Raw genomic sequence first — 23,312 nt, forward strand, 5'->3', positions numbered from 1 at the left:
TCATATGAAACTAAGAACAAAGCATGTCATTTAAACATTATAGAACCTAAACATACACCATTTGAACACCATCTAGGAAATAATAACCGATTCAGTATTCAATATTTATTTAAATTTAATTCTAGCCTATTATGCATTCATAAAACAATTTCAATTGTCAATGTGCATATCAATATGTGAACAAAAAGATAAGTTTAGCAGTGAACAATTACATAGAAATCTGAAAATCTGAATATGCCCAAAGGCTAGAGGGCTGCCATAAGGTTTCATCATCATGTTCAAGTTCAACACTAAAAACAAAATATAGAAAAATGAAATAGATTGCTGCTCCTATTCTTGTGCTATAAGCTGAAAACCCCAACCTGCTGCTATAAACCATGGTTATTGGGAGACCCGTCTCCCCCCCTAAAAGTCGCGTCTCGGAGACTTTTCGAGTCTCCTGAAGTCTCCCCGTCTCCTAAGCCAAAAAGTGAAGTCTCCCCGAAGTCTCCTGATAAAATATAAATGTAAAATATAATATTAAATAATTTTATATATTTTAGCCCTCATTTTAATGTTTATAATGCAAAAATTAAGACCATTGACAATTTAAATGATTAAATCATTTAAAATATTTTATTTAATAAATTAATAACTTTAAAAACATTAGAAACACTTTAAAAAATTATTTTTATTCGACAATTTAAATGATTGAATCATTTAAAATATTTTTGGAGAGATGATTTTTTGGAGAGCATGATAGTTGAAGACCTTGAGATGGATGATCACAACCTTGTGGAGTAGATGATAGTACCATCGACATACTAATACTAGATATATTTCTGTTTTTTGTTTATTGTACAAAGTGTTCATTTTTGTTTGCATATCAGCAATTCAGCATCAAACTATGCTTTTTTGAATTTAAAATTTGAATATGTAATGATAATCTCAGCGATTATCAATCTGATATGATGGTGATCATATGCAATATTCGAAAAACAAATATGTCTATGAGATACAATATTGTGATCATGTGAGTTTTGAAATCTTTGACTCTATGAGTCTATTTTAATTTCTAATGTGACATTACTATTATTATTTACTTTAGTCTTACAGTATTACTATTTTCAAATTTTGTATTTACTTTTAGTATTAGACTCTATAAACTATTAAAAAAAAATTTAAAAACATTTGCCTTCTCCAAGTACCCCCGTCTCCTATTTGAAAAATTGCCGTACCGGTACCAGTACCAGTACCAGTACCGGAGACCTCAAAGTCTCCTCGTCTCTTGGTGACCTTGCTATAAACTGAAACTCCAAATGCAAAACAAATCAAAATGGCAAACAATGCCATATGCAATCGTTTTTTACTTTTAAGGGCAAGTGGGGAAGCGGGCCCCCACTAAATGCCAGTTAGATGTCAAAAAAAAAAGTTTTTTTATTTTTTATTTTTTGGTGCCTTTATGTCGGGGATGACCGACCATCCCTAGTACAGTTGAGGGATGTTGTCTGTGATGTCCCCAACCATAATGGGGACACCCAACCTTTCCCCATTTTTTCCTGTGATGCCCCCTGTTTTTGTGACATCTACATTTTTTTGGATTTTGGGGATGTGGGTGGGTATGTCCCATACTCGTTCCCCCATCCTGGAGACATCCCTGTTTCAGAAACTCTGGGTTTTTGGGCGGGGATACGTCCCTGGGTAACGTAGCTTATATACATTATGATTGACTAATTAAATATCAATTATGACCGACCCCCAAAAGGGGACATTACATTTAATCTATTTGCATCATTCAAGCTGGTCACCACATTTGGAGGAGGAAAATGAGTATTTTGACATTAACTCAGATATTCCAGCTGCTGTCCTATTTCAATCCAATCATCATTAGCAGGGCAAATTGGAGTGCTATCCAAGTGATCAATGCTCTGAGTGAAACCCTGCAGCTGTTTTAATTTTACCCCATTGGATTGAATATAAACTTAAAGAACATAGAAATTGTCATTAGCAAAAGGTTTTCAGTATTATTGTAACCCTATTTCAGGCATCAATAATTAGTGAGTGGAGCCACACCTTGCGTGGTGGTAGAAATTAATAATTACCTGTTGTAAGTAGCATTATTATAGCCAAACATTGCGATTTCATTCATTAAATAGGCTGCTGTACATTTATACACCATTGCCATCATTAGTTGCTGCAAGGAGTCTGTACACAGTTTGCATGCTTATTTATTGTTGGTTTCAAGTTCATTTCACTATCCCTGGAAGGTCTTGCAGCATCCTACAGAGGCATTAAGGGTTTTGTTAACCACGTTAATTGATACATTTTCTGTTGTATCCGTCTTGAGTGGTTTTTGCATTGTAAATTCTGAAATTACTTTTCAGGCTATGCCAATCAGCATTATAGTTACTATAATTGAATAATATTAATTCAAACAGTTTATATACAGCCGTATATTTATGCTGGCTATCCATTGGCATAAAGAATTTTTATCCTTTTTTCTAATAGCATTACTGTAGATTTTGTTGGTGTGCACAAGGGTATTTCCCATCTAGTTTATCCATTTGTAGTGTGATCAAGGTACATTATTTAACTAGTTTGTAGTTTTTACATATGTTCACACGTTTAATTAGTGAGTTAAGATTCTTTCTAGAAGTATTGTGTATACCATAGATGTACTACTAGCAGAGTACTCTCCAAGATGCAAAATATGGCTGAGTTTTTAGGCTTGGTGAGCTTTTACAAGTTTTACTAGCGCCAAGAAACCTAGCAATTTTTTGGGAAAAAACCCACTGAGTTACCTAACCATTATGGTGTGAAGGAAAGAATAGCTGATAAGAAGGCAGCAGCAAATACACTACCAGCAAGTACATTGCCTTGAGTGGGACTAGGAAGCCATTTGATTGGGTGCTTGGTCCGTTTCCTTGGGCTTCAATGGGAAGGAAAAGCTCTTGACATCTTATATGATTCTTCAAGGGATTCCACAATGTACCACCTTAAAATGGATGCACTAATTATTTAAGACCTTTTAGCTCTTGTCCTTTAGCGACCTTATGGACCATGGACGAATTCGTGCTCTATCACTTCTTTCTCTTGTTGTGCTCCATATTTTCCACTTTCCCTCATAGTCCTAGATCTGCGATTTTTGGAGCAAAAAAGCATATTCCTCTACACATTTCAAGGTGAGTACTTTACTATTTATTTCATCTTTTAGTCTAGACCTATTATCAAATCTTAATTGGGCCGATTGCTTACATTTAGCACCTAGATCTATCTTACACATCTCATTTAATCAGTTAGGTCAATTGCACATTTACCTTTACATATCTTTAATCAAAATTTACATAGCATGAAAGAGGACTTTCTTGCATACTTCTTTAATATAATTTGGCTTTAGCATTAGCATCCCTTTTTCTCCTTGGGTTTTGCTAATCTAACTTGAATTATAATGAGAGCTATGTTTGGAAGCCCCTCTTTTGCTTGTATTGAATGTTAGTAACAAGTGAAGACCCTATATTTGCATATTCTATTGTGCTTACATTTGTTCACTAAACACATAGTGTGGATCTTTTGGTAGGGAACCCATGATCCTCTCAAAGGAAATGAATAAGGAAACATGGATAGGGGGTGTAAGTACAAGCGCTCACCAGGTAGACCATACCATATTGGATGCCCAAGGTGCCTACCACTCGGGGCCAAGAGGGATGGTATATCCGCTCTTAGGCTTGGTGAAGATTTCTTCAAGCTGATCCTATTAGTATTCTCTATTCAAGTTCTATTGTGATTGCACCTCTCAAGTTAATTATATTGATAGCTATTCGTATTAATATGTGTAAATGCTATCCCTAATGAAGATAATTGAGATTTATGATTTTCACACACACGTATATCAGTTATTGTTTAATATGGTTGCATGACTTAATCAAGTTTTATCTTGTAAAAGGGCTTTTTAAAATGGGAAAGTCATTCTTTTAGCTATCATACACTTTCTATTTGAATGAAATTTGTGATTTTAGGGCAATCCCAAAATAGGACATTAATCTTATATCTTGGTGCATAACATAAGTGCTTCATCAAAAATTAGGTTGCTCAAACAATTTCATAATTGCTTATTTCCCTCATTTCTCTAGCTTATGTGCCCTTCTATCTTATCCTTTGTTCTCATCATCCAATTTGAGAGCATGCAAGTGTTCTTCGAACTTTCTATCTTCCATGGGGGCATCATTGTTGCCTCCTTGTCATTATGCTATTGAGCATCCTATATTCTTCTTTAAAACAACATTGCTTCAGCTAGTTGCAATGCCATTTTAAAGAGGGGTAAAATATACACCTTAAAAATGGACATTGTTCTTATATCATGTATCATATACCCATTTTCCATTAATTAAATAAATGACAACAATTTATTTAATTCAAAAATATTTTTGTTGAATACATATGCCATATTATTGTGTAAATGCAATGTTGTCATTATTCAAAGTTAAGGATTGACTTGTTGGGATTGATTAGACAAAAAGTAACAGTTGCATGCAAATATAACCAATATCACAAAGGATTAAAGCTCACATGAATTAACATAAGACACAAAGATGTAACGTGGATCACCTAATCCGTGGGCTACATCCACCAAACACCTTGTCCGATATTATTATCCAGTAACTTCAACCTGTTACAGTTTACAATCTCCCTTGCAACTCAACACCGCTGCAAGAAGCTACTAAATCATCATGGGAGTGTTGTTCCCAAACCCCAGTAGAAAAATGAGGGAAACTGTGCTGAAAGAAGTTGTAAAAAATAACCCCCGAGTCTGATTAGGCTCCACATAATAACATGACTAATATTTATAAATTAATTTATAATACCTTACCAAACAAGTTGAACCAGCCTGCATGCCAAATGTGCAATTATCTGGGCATGGGATTTGACATCTGTTCATCCACCTCGATTCTTTCTACATGCATAAATATTTAATCTTTATAAAACGTCAAACTGTAATTTTAGGAGGAGATATATAGCCTATAGTAGTCAAAGCTACCATTATTGATTACTCTCTAGTTTAATCCTAAGGTGGTAGTACAACTAAGAGAAAACAACAAGAAGGCTTGAGATATCTATGTGCAGTTGCAAAGAAGCTTCATCAATTAATTGAAATGGGAAGTCTCAAGAATGTTTAGTTTGGCTTGAGTCAGTTAAGGCCACAAGTGTGGGAAGCTCTTCCCTTACATTGATGCAAATTGTTTAAACCTGTAAGCTCAGGAGCCCGGCAGGGGACCAAGCTTGAAGCATCACAGCCCTGAACGATTTTGAGTTTTGGTGGCACACCAACTCCTCCAGTTTTTAACCAGTGCACTATGTGCTTAATGGATAATAAATTATTAAGTTATAGGAATTTAATTTTCTGCTTTAGAAAAAAATATAACTTATCATACAATATTTTTTAAAATAGTAAAATACATCCCACTGGTGATTTTTAGGTCTTTTAACTTTTGTTAACAAGATGTTAGCTTTTCGGTAACATCAACAAAATGAATAAAATGTGTGACATTCGACTTTTGTTTCGAGTAAGGTTCTGAATGCAATTAAAAAACCAATGTAATTTATCTAAAATTCAAGAATTTCTATGTGAAGCTTTGGATTTTGGAGTGATGCTTCTATTTGATGTGCAAGGATGCTAGGAAGTTTTATCAAACATTTTTTGGTGTGGGAAACATCCATATATGTATTGTTTAAACAGGGATGCATATCTAACACAGCCTCTTATTTCCAATTTTCCAATATGGGAGATAATTAGTAAGATTCAAGGCATGAGTTTCTTGGCAACCGCAAGCATTGTCCTTTGGGGCGTATTCTTTTATTATGTGATGTTTGTAGTACTTGGGAGCATATTGGCAGAAATTAGCATGAACGGAATATGAACAGTTGACATAATGTGGTCAAAGATCTTAGGTTGTAACTTGATCATGAGCAAATTAGTTGATGTTGTACCCATGACGCATGGGAAGTGCCCAACATTGGGAACTGCCAGGGGAAAAGTCGGAAACAAAAACTAGGAGAAGCAGAAACCACTTGGGTGAAAACATTGATTGCATTCCTTAGCACAACTGACGTGCTTAAATGTAGATTGTCTGAATGAATTTAACTTCCAGAATCAGAGTTCTTTATCTATGTTTAAGAAGCTTATATGCAACATTACAAATGGTGGATAATTGGTATGGTCCGACTCAGGGTTTTTGGGAATTTTTTTAATCTTAGCATATTTTGAACCATCAGGCTTTCTGGACTGTTATGTAAGAAATAGATTACTTTTCCTTATTTATTTGTTAATTCAAGTTCATGTACTTTCATCAGAGGTTTATCTCTAAGCGCACGGCCTCTCTTTCAGTTGCTTAAATCAAGAGGATTATGATTGAAGTTTTATGATTTTACTGTCATATTACTGGAGTCCTTATCTACTTTATTGTCTGTGTTTTGACAGAGACTGCGAGATATGCCACTTCTACTTCGCAGGTTGTCAAGGGAGCTGATGGATCCTCAGAGGGCTCTTCCTCTTGTGTTTAGGGCCCGTGTTATATTATCTGTAAGTGTTTTCTCTGAAAAATATTTTGCTACAACATGCTATGAAGAAATTATTTCACTGTTTATGAGATTTTTCTTTCATGAAGTATTCCCTGTATTTGTAATATGCATCTCAGTTGATTTAGAGACCTTTGGTCTCTTTCTGGCATTTATTAGTCTCAATCATTGGTTGCATGTACTCAAATTCTCTTCCTGCTGGCCAAAAGGAAGAAGAGTGTCTCTACTTCTGGGGTAGAGACAGAAGCAGAGTATTCAGATACATTCACTTCCTCCCGTGGTAATGGGTAGCTTCAGAAGAAGTGAAGTTCACATATATGTTGAGTATATGAACTGTGATTTCTGCACACAGATATATATATAAAATCACTAATATGTATTTACTACTAATTATCATATACATAATCATATTGTAAATACTCCTTTTATATATATATATATAAAATCACTAATATGTATTTACTACTAATTATCATACACATAATCATATTGTAAATACTCCTTTTGTTATCGGTGTCTGATTAATATTGGGATTGGAACCATTGGTTAATTGGAAGTGCATGACCCCGTAGAGCCATGGCTCTATGTGGCCATTGGCCACGTATAGTCATGTCCCATGGGACATGCACCTCTACTCCCTTAAACACCGATCGCTGGATGAACTCAATCATCAATCACACGGCAATGATCTGCTCTTCTCCAGTGATAATAAACAAGTAATTGTGTTGCCACATTCAACACTGTCAAATATATATATAGCTCGGACTGTGATCAGAAGTATTATTAATATACTTACCATATCAAGTATATGTATGAGAGGACATTGTTATTATTAATAATAATCTGAACCAGATCCAGTTGTGTTCATATATACAGTACTGATAATTCTATATCAGAATATTGATATTAGCATTACTATCAAAAGAGATTTGGTATATCTCTATCAGAGATCTCACAAACCTTTACATGGTATCAGAGCCATCCTGATAGAGAAATTCAATATCAGAATTATTAATATCAGATTCCAAATATCTTCAATTCAAAATGGTGAATTGTGTAAGATTAGAGAATAGACTTGAAGGGGCTTCAAACTTTGCCTTATGGAAGATTCGAGTAATGGTTATTTTATGAGAGATGGAATTAGAAGAATATAGAGTCAAATAAACTGATATCTGAAAATGATCCAGACAAGACAACATGGAAAAGACACAACAATAAAGCCATGAAGATTATCATAGATTCTGTAAAGGATCACATTCTCCCTTCTATTTCAAGTCTTAAGACAACCTTTGAGATGTTTCCACAATCAAGAATACCTTCGAAATTAATAACACTAGTAGATTGCTAACATTGAAGCAAGATCTCTTATATATCAAAATGAACAATGGAGAATCAATCACGTCTTATTTCTTAATAATTTGAGTTGAAAGATCAACTTGCAACTTTTGGAAGTCAAGTAGATGACAAAGAACAATGACAAAGAACTTAACATTATAGCCTTAAAAGGACTACCACTATTTTGGGAAACTTTTATTTGTGGTCTAGCTCTCAACCTGATCTTCCTAAATTTGAACTACTTAAAAATGAATGTTCTCAAGAAGAGTCAAGATTAGTTTCTAGAGAAATCAGCTTAAATTAAGAGGGAGACATTCAGGCTCTTCAAGCTAATACAAACAATAAAGAAAAGAAAGGTAAATTCAAATGAAATAGAAAGGAATTCAACAAATCATACAAGAAACGAGATTGGTCAAAAGTACAATATTTCAAATGTGACAAATTTGGTCACACTCATAACTTCTGCCCAGAATGGAAGAAAATTCAAGCAGCTCTAGCAGAAATCAAATATGAAAAAGATGAAAACTTCGCATATTATCTAGCACTCTCAAGTGAATTAAACAACAAAAACACTTGGATTATAGATAGTGGAGCATCGCGTTAGATCACAGGCTTTAGAGATAAATTTGAAATCTTTGAAGGATAATCCTTTGAAGAAGTAACCATTGAAGACAACTCTACACACCTAGTAAAAGGTATTGGATCATGTTCAATTCAACTAAGTTTAGGTATTACTCTTCAACTTAAGAATGTTATATTTGTACCTGGCATAAAAAGAAATTTGGTCTCTATCTCTGGTCTTGCTGATCAAGGGCATTGAATTACCTTCCAAGAAGATAAAGTACTATCTTGGCCAAAGAATTCAAAAATCAAGAAAGCTATATCCATTGGATTTAGAGATGGAAGTTTATATAAACTTTGTAACCAACAAAATTTAGTTCTAAATTATGAAGCATCAAACACAAATGAACTATGGCATAGAAGAATAGGTCACCTTCATTTCCGTGCCTTATTATCAATAGAAAAAATTGTAACAGGATCACCTAGTCTCAAACCTAATCATTTACGCATTTGGAAAGGATGTGCCCTAGGTAAAAACACTAAAAGGTCATTTCCCAAAAGTGAACACTGTAGACACCTAAAATCCCTTAGAAAATAAAGTATTTTTATCCCTGATGACATCATCATTTATTAATTAATTAATTAATTTATTTTTATGCCATTAAATCCCTTTGTCTTAATTAAAAATATTTAATTGAAGAATTCCTCCCAAAAATGTTTAAATCTTATTTAAACATTATTTCCTTATTTATTAATTATTTAATTGATAAATTGATCAAAAATTTCAAAATAAATATTTAATTTATTTTTTGCCCAAAACTTGGCCAATTTCCTTAAGACCACTAACCTCTTCCAAAATCTTCTAATCCTTCTTTAATTTCGATTAAAGGTTAATCCCATCATTTTCTACCCCTAATCCCAACTCAAAATATTTAACCAAGGTTAAATATTAATTCTCATATTTATTAAAAATGTTTTAATAAATATCTCCTCAAACCAAACCTATGAGATAAATAAACTTTATTTATCCTAACCCTAAGCCTATCCCTAAACCCCCTTTTTAGCCTAATCCACCCCATCCACCCATACTAACCAAGCTTAGCCACTAACTCACCCACCCTCATTGAATGCCATCCACTTGCATATCTCTAACAAGCTTAGTCTAATCCTAAATCAACTCTAATCCTACCCCTAACCTTGTCACATTCCCTAAGCAAGCTTAAGACTTTCCTAAGCCAAGCAAAGTCAACAATCTCAACTCCCTCCAAAATATCCCAACCACTAAGCCTTCAATGCTCTTACAAAGCCATAAAAGATTCTTACAAGCCCATTCATTGCTCTTACAAGCTATTACGAAGGGTCTTTATGAAGATATTATCCCTTGAGCCACCTTTGTTGACTCATCCTTGCCCTTTCCTCCATCCACTCACCCTGTGACATGTGTCACTCCTTGATTGGCTGTAAGGAAGCACAATCCATGTGCTCTCCTCTCATGCAATCTGAGCCCTCCATAAGATTTTCCCCATCCTTGCATCTTAGCCCTCAAACCCTCAAGCCCTTAGCCTATAAATTGAATCCCCTCCCAAGCCATTTCATCACAATCCTTGAGTTAAAGTTATAATGCTAGTTTGAGAAGCCAAAGCCCTTAACCATACCTTTATAATGCCAAATTGAGAGCTTACAAAGTTACCAATTTGCCATTACCCATCTCCATTGAAGCATAGTTTGAGTATCTTGAGCATACATACTAATCCTTCATTTAGACTCATCTACCAAGCAAAGAGCTAATTCCTATTGGGAGAGTCCATTCATTTGGCTCACATTCCTAATTAGGGGTTCCTCTTTAGTCTCTCTTATATGTTATATTAATCTTTGTTAGTAAATGCTTTGTTCTCTTAATAGATTAGTGTTTCTTGCTAACATATTAGTATACACAAACACAAATCAAATTCTATACTTGTTATTCATACTGATCTATGTGGTCCTATGTTTGTACCTTCCCTAAATGGATGTCTCTATTATTTGATCTTTATAGATGACTATTCTAGGAGATCTTGGATCTACTTAAACAAAAAGAAAGAATCAAAGTGTTATCTAAATTCAAAGAATTCAAAGCCCTAGTTGAAAATCGGTCTAGATAGAAAATCAAAACCCTAAGATTAGATAATGGAGGTGAATACATCTTAGAATTCTTTAAAGATTGTTCGCGTTTCTGTTGGGATTAAGAGGGAGTTTTCTGTACCATATAATCCTCAACAGAATGGAAAAACAGATCCATTATTGAATCAGTCAGAGCTATGATGCATGACCAAAATCTTCATACCTCTTTTTGGGTTGAAGCTTCTAATATTGCAGTTTATATTCAAAATAGATGTCCTCACTCAATATTGGAAAATACAACTCCCAAAGAAGTATTTATAGGCATCACAAATACTTAAGCCACCTAAGAATATTTGGGTGTCTTGCTTATATTCATATTCCTAGAGAAAAGAGAATAAAATTAAAACCATCTAGAAAGAAGGGTATACTCATTGGATACGGTGAATCAAGCAAAGGTTATAGGATTTATGTCCTTGGATAAAGAAAGATTGAAATTAGTAGAGATGTAAAATTTGAAGAATACATTGCCTTTAATCTTTTCAAGAACATTGATAAATCATACTCATAACCTACTATTGAACTAGATGAGAATCTTTTAGTAGAATGAGAGGTAGAATGATACTGAACATATTACACCTCTTATTCCAAATTCATAGAATATTGAAAATCCTAACAATAAAAAGAGACCACTTTGTGCTAGAAAAATTATAGAAGAAAATCATATAGAACCTGATAAAGTAATTAGAGAAAACAAGAGAACAAGAAATCAATCATGGTATGTAAAACTATTCTCTGCACTCATCAAAACAGAGCCTACAAATGTCAAAGAAGCTTTATCAAGCAAATCTTAGAAAGATGCAATGATTGAAGAATATCAATCAATACTAAAAATGATGTGTGGGATGTTGTATCCAGACAGAAGAATAAATTAGTCGTCTCTTCTAAATGGCTATACAAAATCAAGCATGCACTTGACGACAACATTGGAAAATACAAAGCCAGATTTGTAGCTCATGGATTCTCGCAGAAGGAAGGAATTGATTATGAAGAAACATTTGCTCCAGTCGTCTAGTACACTTTTGTTAGGACTATCATAGCAATTGCAGCATCCAAAGGGTGGAAGATACATCAAATGGATGTCAAAACAACATTCTTAAATAGTGAAATTGAAGAAGTATATATTGAGCAACTAGAAGGATTCATCACTCATGACAAAAATTCTCATGTATGTAAATTAAAGAAAGCATTATATGACCTTAAACAAGCACCTAAGGCATGGTATGAAAGAATAGACAACTATCTCACAAAATTAGGGTATTCTAAGAATGAAGCCGATCTTAACATATAGCTCAAAATAAATGGTGATGATATGATTATTCTTGTGTTATATGTTGATGATTGCTAAGAACAGGGGAAGAACGTCTTATAGCTAAATGGAAACATGAACTAACAGTAAAATTCGATATGAAGGACCTAAGACTTCTTCATTACTTCCGCCTAGAAGTTTGGCAAAGGGAGAACCACATTTTCTTAAATGAAGGAAAATACACTGTTAATGTCTTAATCAAGTTTGGAATGATGGATTGTAAACGAGTAACTACTCCTATGTAAGCTAATCTACATAAATTGAAGAATGATGGATTTGAATATGAACTTATTGATCCTACTTACTACAGGCAAATCATCAGATCACTAATTTACTTGGTTAATACTCATCCAGATATTTGTTATGCAACTAATACGTTAAGTCAATTTATGTGTGAACCAAAGAAGATACATCTTATGGCAGCTAAGCACATCTTACGATACCTAAGAGGTTCAATTGGTATGGGACTCAAATATGATCAAGTTGAAATCAATCTTCATAGATATTCAAATTTTGATTGGGCAGACAACTCTATTGAACGTAAGAGTACTATAGGATGTTTCAGTCTTGGATTTGGAATGATTTCTTGGTTCAACAGAAAATGATCTTCAGTTGCCTTAAGCTCCACTTAAGTAGAATATATAGCCTCGTTCATGGGAGCCAAAGAAGCAGTATGGTTGCGGAAGTTGCTAGTTGGGTTGCTCAAGAAACCTTTGGAGCCAACTATCATTTATTGCGATAATCAAAGTTGTATCAAGCTTTTGGCAAATCTAGTTTTCCACAATCAATCTAAGCATATTGAGATACCTTATCATTATATTAGGGATATGGTAGATCGAGATGTTATCAAACTAGATTACATAAGTACACATGAGCAAACAACGAATGTTCTTACCAAACCTCTTGCCAAGGTTAAATTCGAATATTATTTCAGAGGAAAACTTGATATGATCAAATTGTAATTTTGAATATTGAATTTGAGTTTCAATTTTTGTGTGTGTTTATGCTTCTAATTGAATAGTTGCATCATATATTTAATGAAAGATGACGATCTTTCAAAGACATATTCAAAAGGTAATCATTGTAAGGCGATGATCTTACAAATGATAGGCCTGTTATCATGAAAGATTATTTTATTGTTCTGGATACGCTGGAAGCCATTGATAACGAACGTATTATGATCACTCTAATTGTTGATCCAGAATGTCGGAGATCATAATACATGTTATGATAGTGTTAATAACATTGTGATTATAGTTATTTGACAAGTCACTATTTTCGAGTGTTAAAGTCAGATAATCTATTATTTGTATGGATATCATTAATATTGATATCTTGTTAATGTTCATATTGATGTATCACTTCTGCCTTCCTAAGAGGAAGTGTTAGCGTGTAGCTTCATAAGAAGTGAAGTTCACATAAATGTTGAGTATATGAATTGTGATTTCCTCATATATATATATATATATATATATATATATATATATATTGTAAATACTCCTTTTATTATCGGTGCTTGATTAATATTGGGTTGTTATTGGAACCATTGGTTAATTAGGAGTGCATGACCCCATAGAGCCATGACTCTATGTGGCCAATTGGCCACGTATAGTCACATGCACCTCTACTCCCTTATACTCAAACATCGATCGCTGGATGAATTCAATCATCAATCACACAACAATGATCTGCTCTTCTCCAACAAACCCACTTGCTTTGCCTATTTGGGACGTAGCCCCCAAAATAGTGGTCTGGATTCTTGCAATCAGAAGCATCTTGGAGATTGTGCATTATTTCTTGTGGGGAACGCAGTACTGAGTCAGAGTTTTAGTTGGGGTTTGGGTATTTTACCCACGTGTGGGCACTTTGCAGCTGTACGACTGCACTTGGCAGCCAACTACTTTTCCACGTACAGCATTTGAGAGCTGGATTCTGGCCGTAGCTTCCTTTTGGGCTCATATTTCACCTTTACGCCTTCAGGTTGGCTTTATTCTTGGTTGTAATCATCTGTATATTATTGTAAATCTTCATTTGGTTATATATTAGGCATATACTCAAAAAAATTTGCTTGAAGCAACTTTGTTTTAAATGTATTTGGAATACATTCTCAGAACTGGTTCATGTTATTGTACTTCTGTTATTACTTATTGAAAAATCATCAAAAATATAAAACCTTTTGTAACTTTTGTCTAGCACTGCAAGAAAATTTTAATAAACAGGGAAAAGCAAATTTAAAAATATAAAATTACAGTAGATCAGCGGAAGAGATCCATCAGGGATCTTTCAGTGGTATCAGAGCCTAGAACCTTCCAACCTGTTGGAATAGAAATTAGTTTAGTTATAGGCCAATACCATGGCTAGAAATAAAAATGGGTGCTCTAAGGTTTCATCTTAGTTAACAAGCACAAGTAAGATGCCTCCTGCCAAGGCATCCAATGTTGCAGTTATGAGCAGCTACCATCCGTATTGTTCTCTTTCTAAGGAGATACGCAACCTCCTTTCCTTTACAAAATTTATGGGTGTCCCTGAAGTAGATGATAATTGGGTATCTACAAGCTCCTTTCAGCAGCAAAAAGAGAAAGAAATATTAAATGATAATAAAGAAACCATTGGTCACAGATTGGAAGAGATTACAATTAGGGGACAAACTATTAGAGATGTTGGAAACGTGACACCAAGGTGTGAGGCCTATTCTGAAATTTGCAACAGCAGTTCAAATCATGAGGTAACATTTATTTCAAATGGAGGTAATGATGTTGATGATGGTATTCAACTTAAGAATGGGATGACGAGTTTAGTATGTAGGCAGTCTGATTTTGAATCTCATAGAGGCCAAGTTGAAGACTTCTTTGAGCCTCTTCTATCTAAGCATGTGAAGAATCAAGATGGGTTGTTGTTTGACGATTGGAATGGAAGCATGGAGGAGGCTCCACAACTCTGATTTGGGGCAGCTATAGCATACACCCTCCTTGTAATATGGTAACTCTTTCACTCGGGAATAGTCGTAAAGGCCCGTATGCAAGTGGTGGCCATGAGGCTTTCTATGATAATACACTTAAAAGGGTCAAAAATATAACTAGAACACATCATAATAATTCTGAAGTTCATAACAGCAGTGACACAACTTCGTTACCTCAAGATGTGACATCCTTTGGTCAAGAAGAGAACAATGATTTGTATTCTATATTTGAGGGTACACACGGTGCAAGCATGGGATGTGATGATGGGAATGGTACAAGTCATCATAAGCCTGATTTTGTGTACTTCTGGGTAGATGATATAAAACATTGTCAAAGGTTGAATGAATATTGGTTAGATAGAGCTATGCAAGCAAAGATACTTGCTGCCCAAGCAAGACAACGTCTCCAAAGAGTCAAAGAATGCCATAATCAGATAGATGATGCAAGGAAACAAAGGGAATCATCCATTAGATCTTTATTTCTTCCAATGGAAGAAGAGGCCAACGTTGATTTGGATGGAACAACAAGTAATACAGAGGGTCAGGATTATTTTGGTAAGTTTGCACAAGAGAGTAATCTGAACATAAGTATTTCAGAGGCATTGGGTGATGAGACTTCATGTCATGATGAGTCTGATTTCTTAGACCATACCCTAGAAATTAGAGTAGTGTGTACTCATAGTGACATTGAATTCCAAAATCGTGATTTGGTTGTATGTGCAGACACATGGGGAGTTGATGAGAGTGAGCATAGTTTGGTGACAACAGTTTCATCATTGATAGAGGAGGTGGTCTCAGAGGTACAAAGTTGCAGTACTATAAATGAGGATACATGCATTAGTGAATGCATACTGGATACTCCTTATAGCGATGTAATGACTCCGACACAGTATCCTACCATAGCACAAATTTAGAGGTAGTACACATGCTTGAGAACTATCATTTTTAGACTCCTCATCACTTGATTATTCAACTCAGGGTTGATGACAAGAGGGTAGACATAGTGGTTGAGCACTTTGATGTCATTCAACAGATGTTATTTATACTCAGTTGGAGTGCTCTTATGACTGATGAGCAGGATAGTGGAGGATTTTCCATGGCAGATTTCCATGCTCTTCATAAGGCTATGGGGATATTGAAGCAGGACTTATACTATCCGTGTTGTAATAGTGCGCTACCATCTTCAGAGGATAGAGTTATTGACTGTAGGCACTTGACTCAGCAGTTTGGGAGGATTGGGTGGTGGGACCAGCAAACAATCTAGCATTATGTCAAGTAGTTTCTGACATGGGCTATCACATCTATATCATAGAGACTTCATTCGGGATCATGGTTATAGGATGATGTGGGTATTAGTAGACATGATGCTTTGGACGATTATTACTTTCGTGGTGGTATCACAGTGATTGTGGAGAGATATGGCATGATAGAGGTTTCCAGTTATCCCTGTTTATACTTGATGGATGTGTGCTGGTTCAGATGGTGTTGGAATTTGGGTGTTGTTTTGTTTGACGCCTTGTCTCACAAGGATTCCAATATGTTACCACCTTGGTTGTGGGAACACTCTCATCCAGTGTGGGATCTTGGTATTATCCTATGCAGTGCATTTGATTGGGCTATCTTTGATGTGTTGCTTCATTTCATACACCCAAGAATGTATATTAGAGTGGTGCAACAGGAGTTTGTTCATTGCTTGTGGACAAGCAATCTTCGGGAAGGGAGGATTGTCATGTCCCCTTTCTAGAGTGGACATCAGAGACGATAGAGGTGGCCTATCATTAGAGTCTCGTAGGCTGGTAGTGGTGTTTAGGGACTTAGTCAGGGTATATAGTGTTTGGATCTAGAGTTTCAGACAGTAGGAGGGCAGTTGAGAGCAGTTCCTTAATTGTAGGAGTTTCCTACATTTTAGGAGGTGTAGATGGGTTATAGTCTTTAGTCTCTACAAGATCATTCTATGGCTTCAGTTTTGGGAGATTCAGAGACATTCCTATTTTTAGGAGTATCCTAATTTTGAGGGATGAGACTATCAGTTATTTCAGATTATCCGGCATTAGTCATAGGGGGTGACGAGTTCAGTTTCACCTTGTAGAGGTGTTTTGACTATCAGTTCGCTATTTGGGAAATATTTTAATATACTTAAATATTCTCCTAAGTTAGCATTTTAATAATTTAAATAAGGCCAAGTTATAGCCATTTTGGAATAATAAGGGGTTTTTTGGCCTCATCTTGGTGAATATCCCTTGGTGTAATAGCTCGTTGGAAAGGTCTTGAACTTTTAAAAATATTTCTCTTTTGACTCAGAGCAATTCGGTGAATGGATTTCTTTCTATTGGGAAAAATGTTATTTTCTAGATACTTGACCACTTTAAAAATGAGAAATATATTGTTTTATAACCCAACGCCACATGGAGACACTTTTAGGGTTCGAGCTAAGTTTGTGGGTTATAAGGAGGTAAAAGACAGTTTTTAGGATTATTGACATATTACATTTTGGATTTGTGTTTTGGGCTTTGATTGAGCTTTTAGCATTTGGGATGCCAAACCCACTTGGTTTGCTTGTTTGGGATGTAGCCCCCAAAACAGTGGTTTGGATTCTTGCAGTCAGAAGCATCTTGGAGATTGTGCATTGTTTCTTCTGAGGAACGCAGCACCGAGTCAGAGTTTTAGCTGGGGTTTGGGTATTTTACCCATGCTTGGGCACTTTGCAGCTATACGGCTGCACCTGACAGCCATCTAGTTTTCCCCGTATAGCATTTGAGAGTTGGATTCTGGTCGTAGCTTCCTTTTGGGCTCATATTTCACCTTCACACCTTCAGGTTGGCTTTATTCTTGGTTGTAATCATTTGGATATTATTGTAAATCTTCATCTGGTTATATATTAGGCGTATACTCAAAAAAAAAATGCTTGAAGTGACTTTTCTTTAAATGTATTTGGAATACATTCTTAGAATTGGTTCATGTTATTGTACTTCTGTTATTACTTATTGAAAAATCATCAAAAATATAAAACAATCAAACCCTTCTGTAACTTTTGTCTAGCTCTGCAAGAAAATTTTAATAAACAGGGAAAACAAATTTAAAAATATAAAATTACAGCAGATCAGCGGAAGAGATCCATCAGTGATCTTTCATACAGTGCCTTTCAATCTAGGTTGAGAACCAGGAGTGTTATGTGGAACCCAAAGTCTGAATGATGACACTCACATTCTCCGATGGCGATCATTGTATCCGTGGCCCAATGGAAGAAGCCTCTGCACTTGTTTGAGACCTTGTAGAACTATAATCTCCCACTGGGGCAAGCATGGCATTCGCTGTCCTCTTTTTTGCTATCTTCTTTTGCTCATATGCATGAAGGCTTGTTATAGCCTCCCTAGTAGCCTCTTCAGGACAGTCATCACATGGTGTGATATCATGGCCTTCTATCTTTCCAATGTGATATTTCAGTCGAGTGATGCCCCCACCCATCAACTTAGGACAGTGGTTACAATTTACATCTCCTTTTTTGGCTCCTGGTGTCCCATGTTTCCAAGGCATCCCTACCTCTGCCACCAGCCATTTTTTACAGGATACAGATTCTACCTGTAAGTCTGTAAAAGCAAGTGCCAAGGATAAAGAATTAGAAATGCTGAAAAAGAATAATTAGTATATATTATAAAATTTATTGAAATTCCATGAAAAGAAACATCAATTAGCTTTTTTTTAATGTATATTGAGAAGTTGAGAACTATGGTATCACAGTTTACCGTGTTCCTTTTGTTTATGTATATTGACTCTTGAAAACTACAATATCAAAGTTTCTTGTAAGGTGTTCATTTGAATTTTGGAGATCATTCTGTTTCATTTTTATCACTGATTAGAATCTCTCACTATTAACAGTGAGTTAAACTGTTAAACATTATACAAAAAATTTAAAATCACAGTGAGAGATACTGAGAAGTTGTTAACAGTGCACCAAGTTTAATGTGTTCATTCACTATTATCTCTCAGTTAATAACAACATCAATATAAGTTGAATGACTGTAAGCTCCAACTAATAACAGTTGGAGCCAAAATGTTCATATTTAACAACTAATGTCTTTGTAAGGACTAAATAAAATCAAATTTACTTGGCATGAAAATTTGCAGTAGAATTTACTGGTATGACATCAATCTCCCTTCTCTTATAACTCTACCCTTTTCTAAAATCCACCAGTTAATATACGGTATACCTTTGAGTTTACCTCTTAATTAATATCTATCATCACCAAAGTATGTACAGGGCTGAAAAGTAATAAAATCATTAGCTTCCTTTAAAACTGTCTTTCTTCTTGAGCACTTGATGAAAGATGAAAAAGAAATCACTTTGAACTGAAGATATTTATATTTCAAATCAATTTATAAATCTATTTCCATCCAATGTAAATTACAAACATTTTCCTGCAAATTTCAATTGCATATTTTAATCTAAACATGAGGTCTAGACTCTGGAGATTCAAGTTTTGAATTTGAATACAATTCCTTACCCATGTTTGTGCCTCTGCAAAAGATGTCGTTTGGGTCAGCAAATACCCTACATTCACCTTTGCAAAACTTGTCGTGCAGCCAGTATCTTTTGTTCTTAAAAAATGACAAAAACAAAACATATAAAACTCTTTTCCGATAGTTGTAACCTAAATTTTTTGTCTTTTTTGTGTTGAAAACAGTCAACAATTTATAGGCCTATGTATTGTGATATTATCATGATTTTATGCAAAAAAAGATGCGTGATTTAATGCAAATATCGTAGCCGATATTGCCCTCGATATTATCTTTTGCCTTTTGGTCGCACGATATATTGCGCTTTTTTCAACTATGGCTGCAGTAGTTGATGCCCTTGTTCTTGGTCTAGTTGTGCTCGGAGGTGTAGGTTTCTTCAGACTCTCCTTCATAGTGTGCTCGGCAATGATGATTTTCTTTTCTTTCTTGGCCTTTGGCTCAGCACCAAGTATCTCCTTACCCTTGATTTCTGCATTCTCTTTGTCCTCCTTAGTCTCTTCTTCGTCACTGGATTAGTCCTCACCTTGACCTTGTGTGATTTGCGGTGGCACATTCTGCTCTTTCCCTTTGCTCAATGTCTTTTCAAGAATTGTCAACATCTTTATTTTCCTGTCCATGGTAGCAGTCTTCAAACCAATAGTTAATTTAGTTTTTGCTTCCTCATACTTCCTAGATGTCTTTGCATTTTTGTCAACTTGCTCAACCAATAATGTTGTAATTGCTGCTAATGTTTCATCAATATTTACCTCATAGGGTAATGGTCTCAATCATGCTATCCTCAAGATGACAGCTTGAACATAGGTAAAATCAGTATCAGCAAGGAAACAAACATCATAAAACTTCTCAACTAAAGATACAAGAATTCCGCTCCTCTTCCTCATTTTCTGCTTAAATTTATCAAAGTAACTATCCATTACATTATCAAAATTCTCTCCCAATTGATTAATGGAATCATTGATTTCTTGTGTAACTAGTCGGCCTTGACTCCAGAGAATATCTCCAATTGTAGGAAAAGTATTTTGAACATAGAAAAATATGCAAACAATCAGGGATCCAAACTTACACATTGTGTTTTTGGCCTTGCTGATTGATGATAGATTTTCTGCCAATTGTGTCAATTATGGCTCGACAAGATAATATGTGTGATCCTTAACAATTTTCCATGTTTGATTAATTGAAATATAGGGGACACTATCCAACCTGCTCGACTCGTAAAATTTATGTGTTATCATCCTAACTCCAAATTCGATTGCAAGGTCTGTGATGGTAGAAATTGTTATACCTCTTTTGTTCCACATGATCATTGTGTTAGCCTCAATCACTTCCTTACTCTAGCATCACATAGTCCTCTTTTCGTTGAGAGTAGGGTATCCAGTGACTTGGTGAATGATCTCCTTTTTAATCTTAGCTGGTCCATTCTCCAGCCACATGTGCATGTCATGAATTCTGTTAAAGTCATCCTTATCCATTCAATCTTGAAGTTACGAGGGAAGTCTAGGGCACACACTAACCCTACAGACTTATTTAGTCTACCTTGATTAAAGGATTTAAACTTACAATGAAGTAAGCACTCTGTTAGAGATTTACAGAGGTTTCTTAAGACCACTTTATTATGTTGTTTACCCCAATTCACTTGCTAGAATGTATTAGTACCTGATCCTTCGGTTTGCACTTCAAATGCTGATAATGAATCTCCTCTTTCCAATACTGATCTGATCTCAAATTGGATATAACTCTGTTTTGCCTTGCACTATTCAACTTGGTTGCTTTGCCTGGTCTTTGCTTCTAACATGCAAACATAGCCTCATTCACTCACACTTTTCTGTCTCACTAATTTAGGGTTTGGATCCTCCTTAAATAGATAATTGACGAAGCTTCTAGATCAAGATAAATGATTTAGATTCATCTCTTTTGCCATTTATGCATTCCCTTATTTTGATTGGTTGCATGGCTTGCATAGGGATTAATGATAAAAAATAAAACGTGTAATCATCTCCTTAAATGTCTCTACGATCATTAAATCATGCATAGAAGTTAGCTCAAACGGCTTACCTAAGTGTTTGTTCCATTCCAAACACATATAACAAAACTGGCTTGCTTGACATTTAAGCACTCTGATGCTCGGTCATAACTGTTATCCATATGTTGTTACTCGACACTAACTCTGCTCGGCATAAGCTGACTTCTCGGTATACATTGTCCTCGGCATATACATAACACTCGGCTATCATACTTAGCTCGGTACACTTTGGAGTACTCGGCGACCATTGACTTGCTCGACAGTAACTAGTGTTCGATCCATACGTGACATTTACACAAGTCAAACACATTGCTTGCCCTTAGTAGGATGGTGCAGTTGCAGTGATGACTAACCAACTTTGCTTTAGAAATGACTAACCAAAGCTTGCAAATGGGGTTGCAAGCTTTGGGTTTAACCATGGAGGAAACTCTGTAGTTAAGTGCACTCAGGCTGGAGTAGTACTGGGATGGGTGACCTCCCGAGAAGTCCCGGTGCTTCACCCCTGTGAGCATCACCTAGATCCAATGAGTGCCAAGTGTTCCATTTATTCTCATGAGAGATGGACTCATGTTGAATCACTACTCATGAAACATGGGTCAATGAGTTTGACTCAAAATCACACAGTTAAATACTGATAGCAATATCACAATGACTAAGTGTTTGACACTAATTGGCAACATGATTTGGAGATCAATAGAGGGTTGGTGCTTTTTAAGACAATAGTGGGGAGTTGGTGCTAGCAAAGAGTGGTAGTTGGAGCTTCCAGTGAGTCAGTGCTCATAAAGGTCGTGGCCTCTAATAGGTTGAAGCGTACAAAACATTGTCAAAGAACAATTTATATAAGAAAGCTTTTATTTCTCATGGTTTCTTGTGTTATCATGTTCATGTGCATAACTGTTGATTTCAGCCTCAGTTACCGGGTACTACTGTTTAGGCCCGGGTCTTGTTACTGGTACGGTTTTGGTACTGGTTCTCCCGGGGTACTTTATGGGTTCTCTTTGGGTTCTTCATAGAAGGACACACAACAAACGTGGGCACCCAAGAAGTACCCCAAGGCAGTAGGTTAGTTTATGTATGTATTTCTGATTTGTTCATCAGCATGCTCTTTGCAGCAGCTCTAGATAGTGTCTTGTAATAGCTTGCTAATGTTATTCAAGTTAAAATTGGTCTATGTAATGCCCTTAGTTTATGACAGTAGTTAACAACAACCTACTTTGATTCATTTGATGGTCATGGATTGATTTTTTTTTATTTGAAGATCTGAGTATATTACTGTTGATAGATTTGTATAACCTAGCCAATAGTTATGTTTGTTGATCATGTTTGAATTGATGTCAATTTGTAATGGATGTAATCTGAAACCATATTAGTAATACAATTATTTATTTATAATTTTATTGGCCAATATGGATTTATGAGCATCAATCTTCTTTTTGTATTTGTAACTTTGATGTTGAAAATAAATACATACATATATGGACAAACCTGAGTCCGCAAGGAAGGAAAAAATTGTCATACCCATGTACCGGCCCAACGTATGCATACCCGAACCAGAACCCGAATTGGCAGCTTAGATTTCAGCATTAAAATTTATTAAAGCAATTGTTTGGATAAAAAAGTTATAAATTGGCAAAGTTGTTATTATACTGATTCACTCCCCCCCCCCTCCCAGTATAATCGTGTGTCATTCACGTACCTTATGTACATTTTTTTGAGTACTTGGTGAATGTTATGCAAAATAATGTTAGGAGGCCATTACTCATAGTACTTGGTGAATATCTTGCAACTTGATGTTCAGGAGGCTGTTACTCAGAGTACTTGGTGAATGTCACGTGACTTGACATTTAGGAGGTCATTACCCTAGATATAATAAATAATATCAAAATGTTGAAATTTTGATCAAA

General features: G+C 35.4%; 1 protein-coding gene across 2 annotated transcripts in view; it reads left to right on the forward strand.

Moving 5' to 3' along the window:
* The window catches only part of LOC149554988 (uncharacterized), a 148,372-nt gene that overhangs the window by 122,211 nt on the left and 2,849 nt on the right, over positions 1-23,312 (forward strand). For both annotated transcript variants that reach the window (XM_089829021.1, XM_089829022.1), the window contains one exon: positions 6,455-6,556. In XM_089829021.1, the coding sequence (XP_089685147.1) occupies positions 6,455-6,556 (102 nt within the window). The remainder of the gene's footprint in view (positions 1-6,454; positions 6,557-23,312) is intronic.

Source organism: Cupressus sempervirens, chromosome 5 (genome assembly GCF_028749045.1).
Source record: "Cupressus sempervirens isolate cs-2001-9-10 chromosome 5, ASM2874904v1, whole genome shotgun sequence".
Taxonomy (NCBI): Eukaryota; Viridiplantae; Streptophyta; class Pinopsida; order Cupressales; family Cupressaceae; genus Cupressus; species Cupressus sempervirens.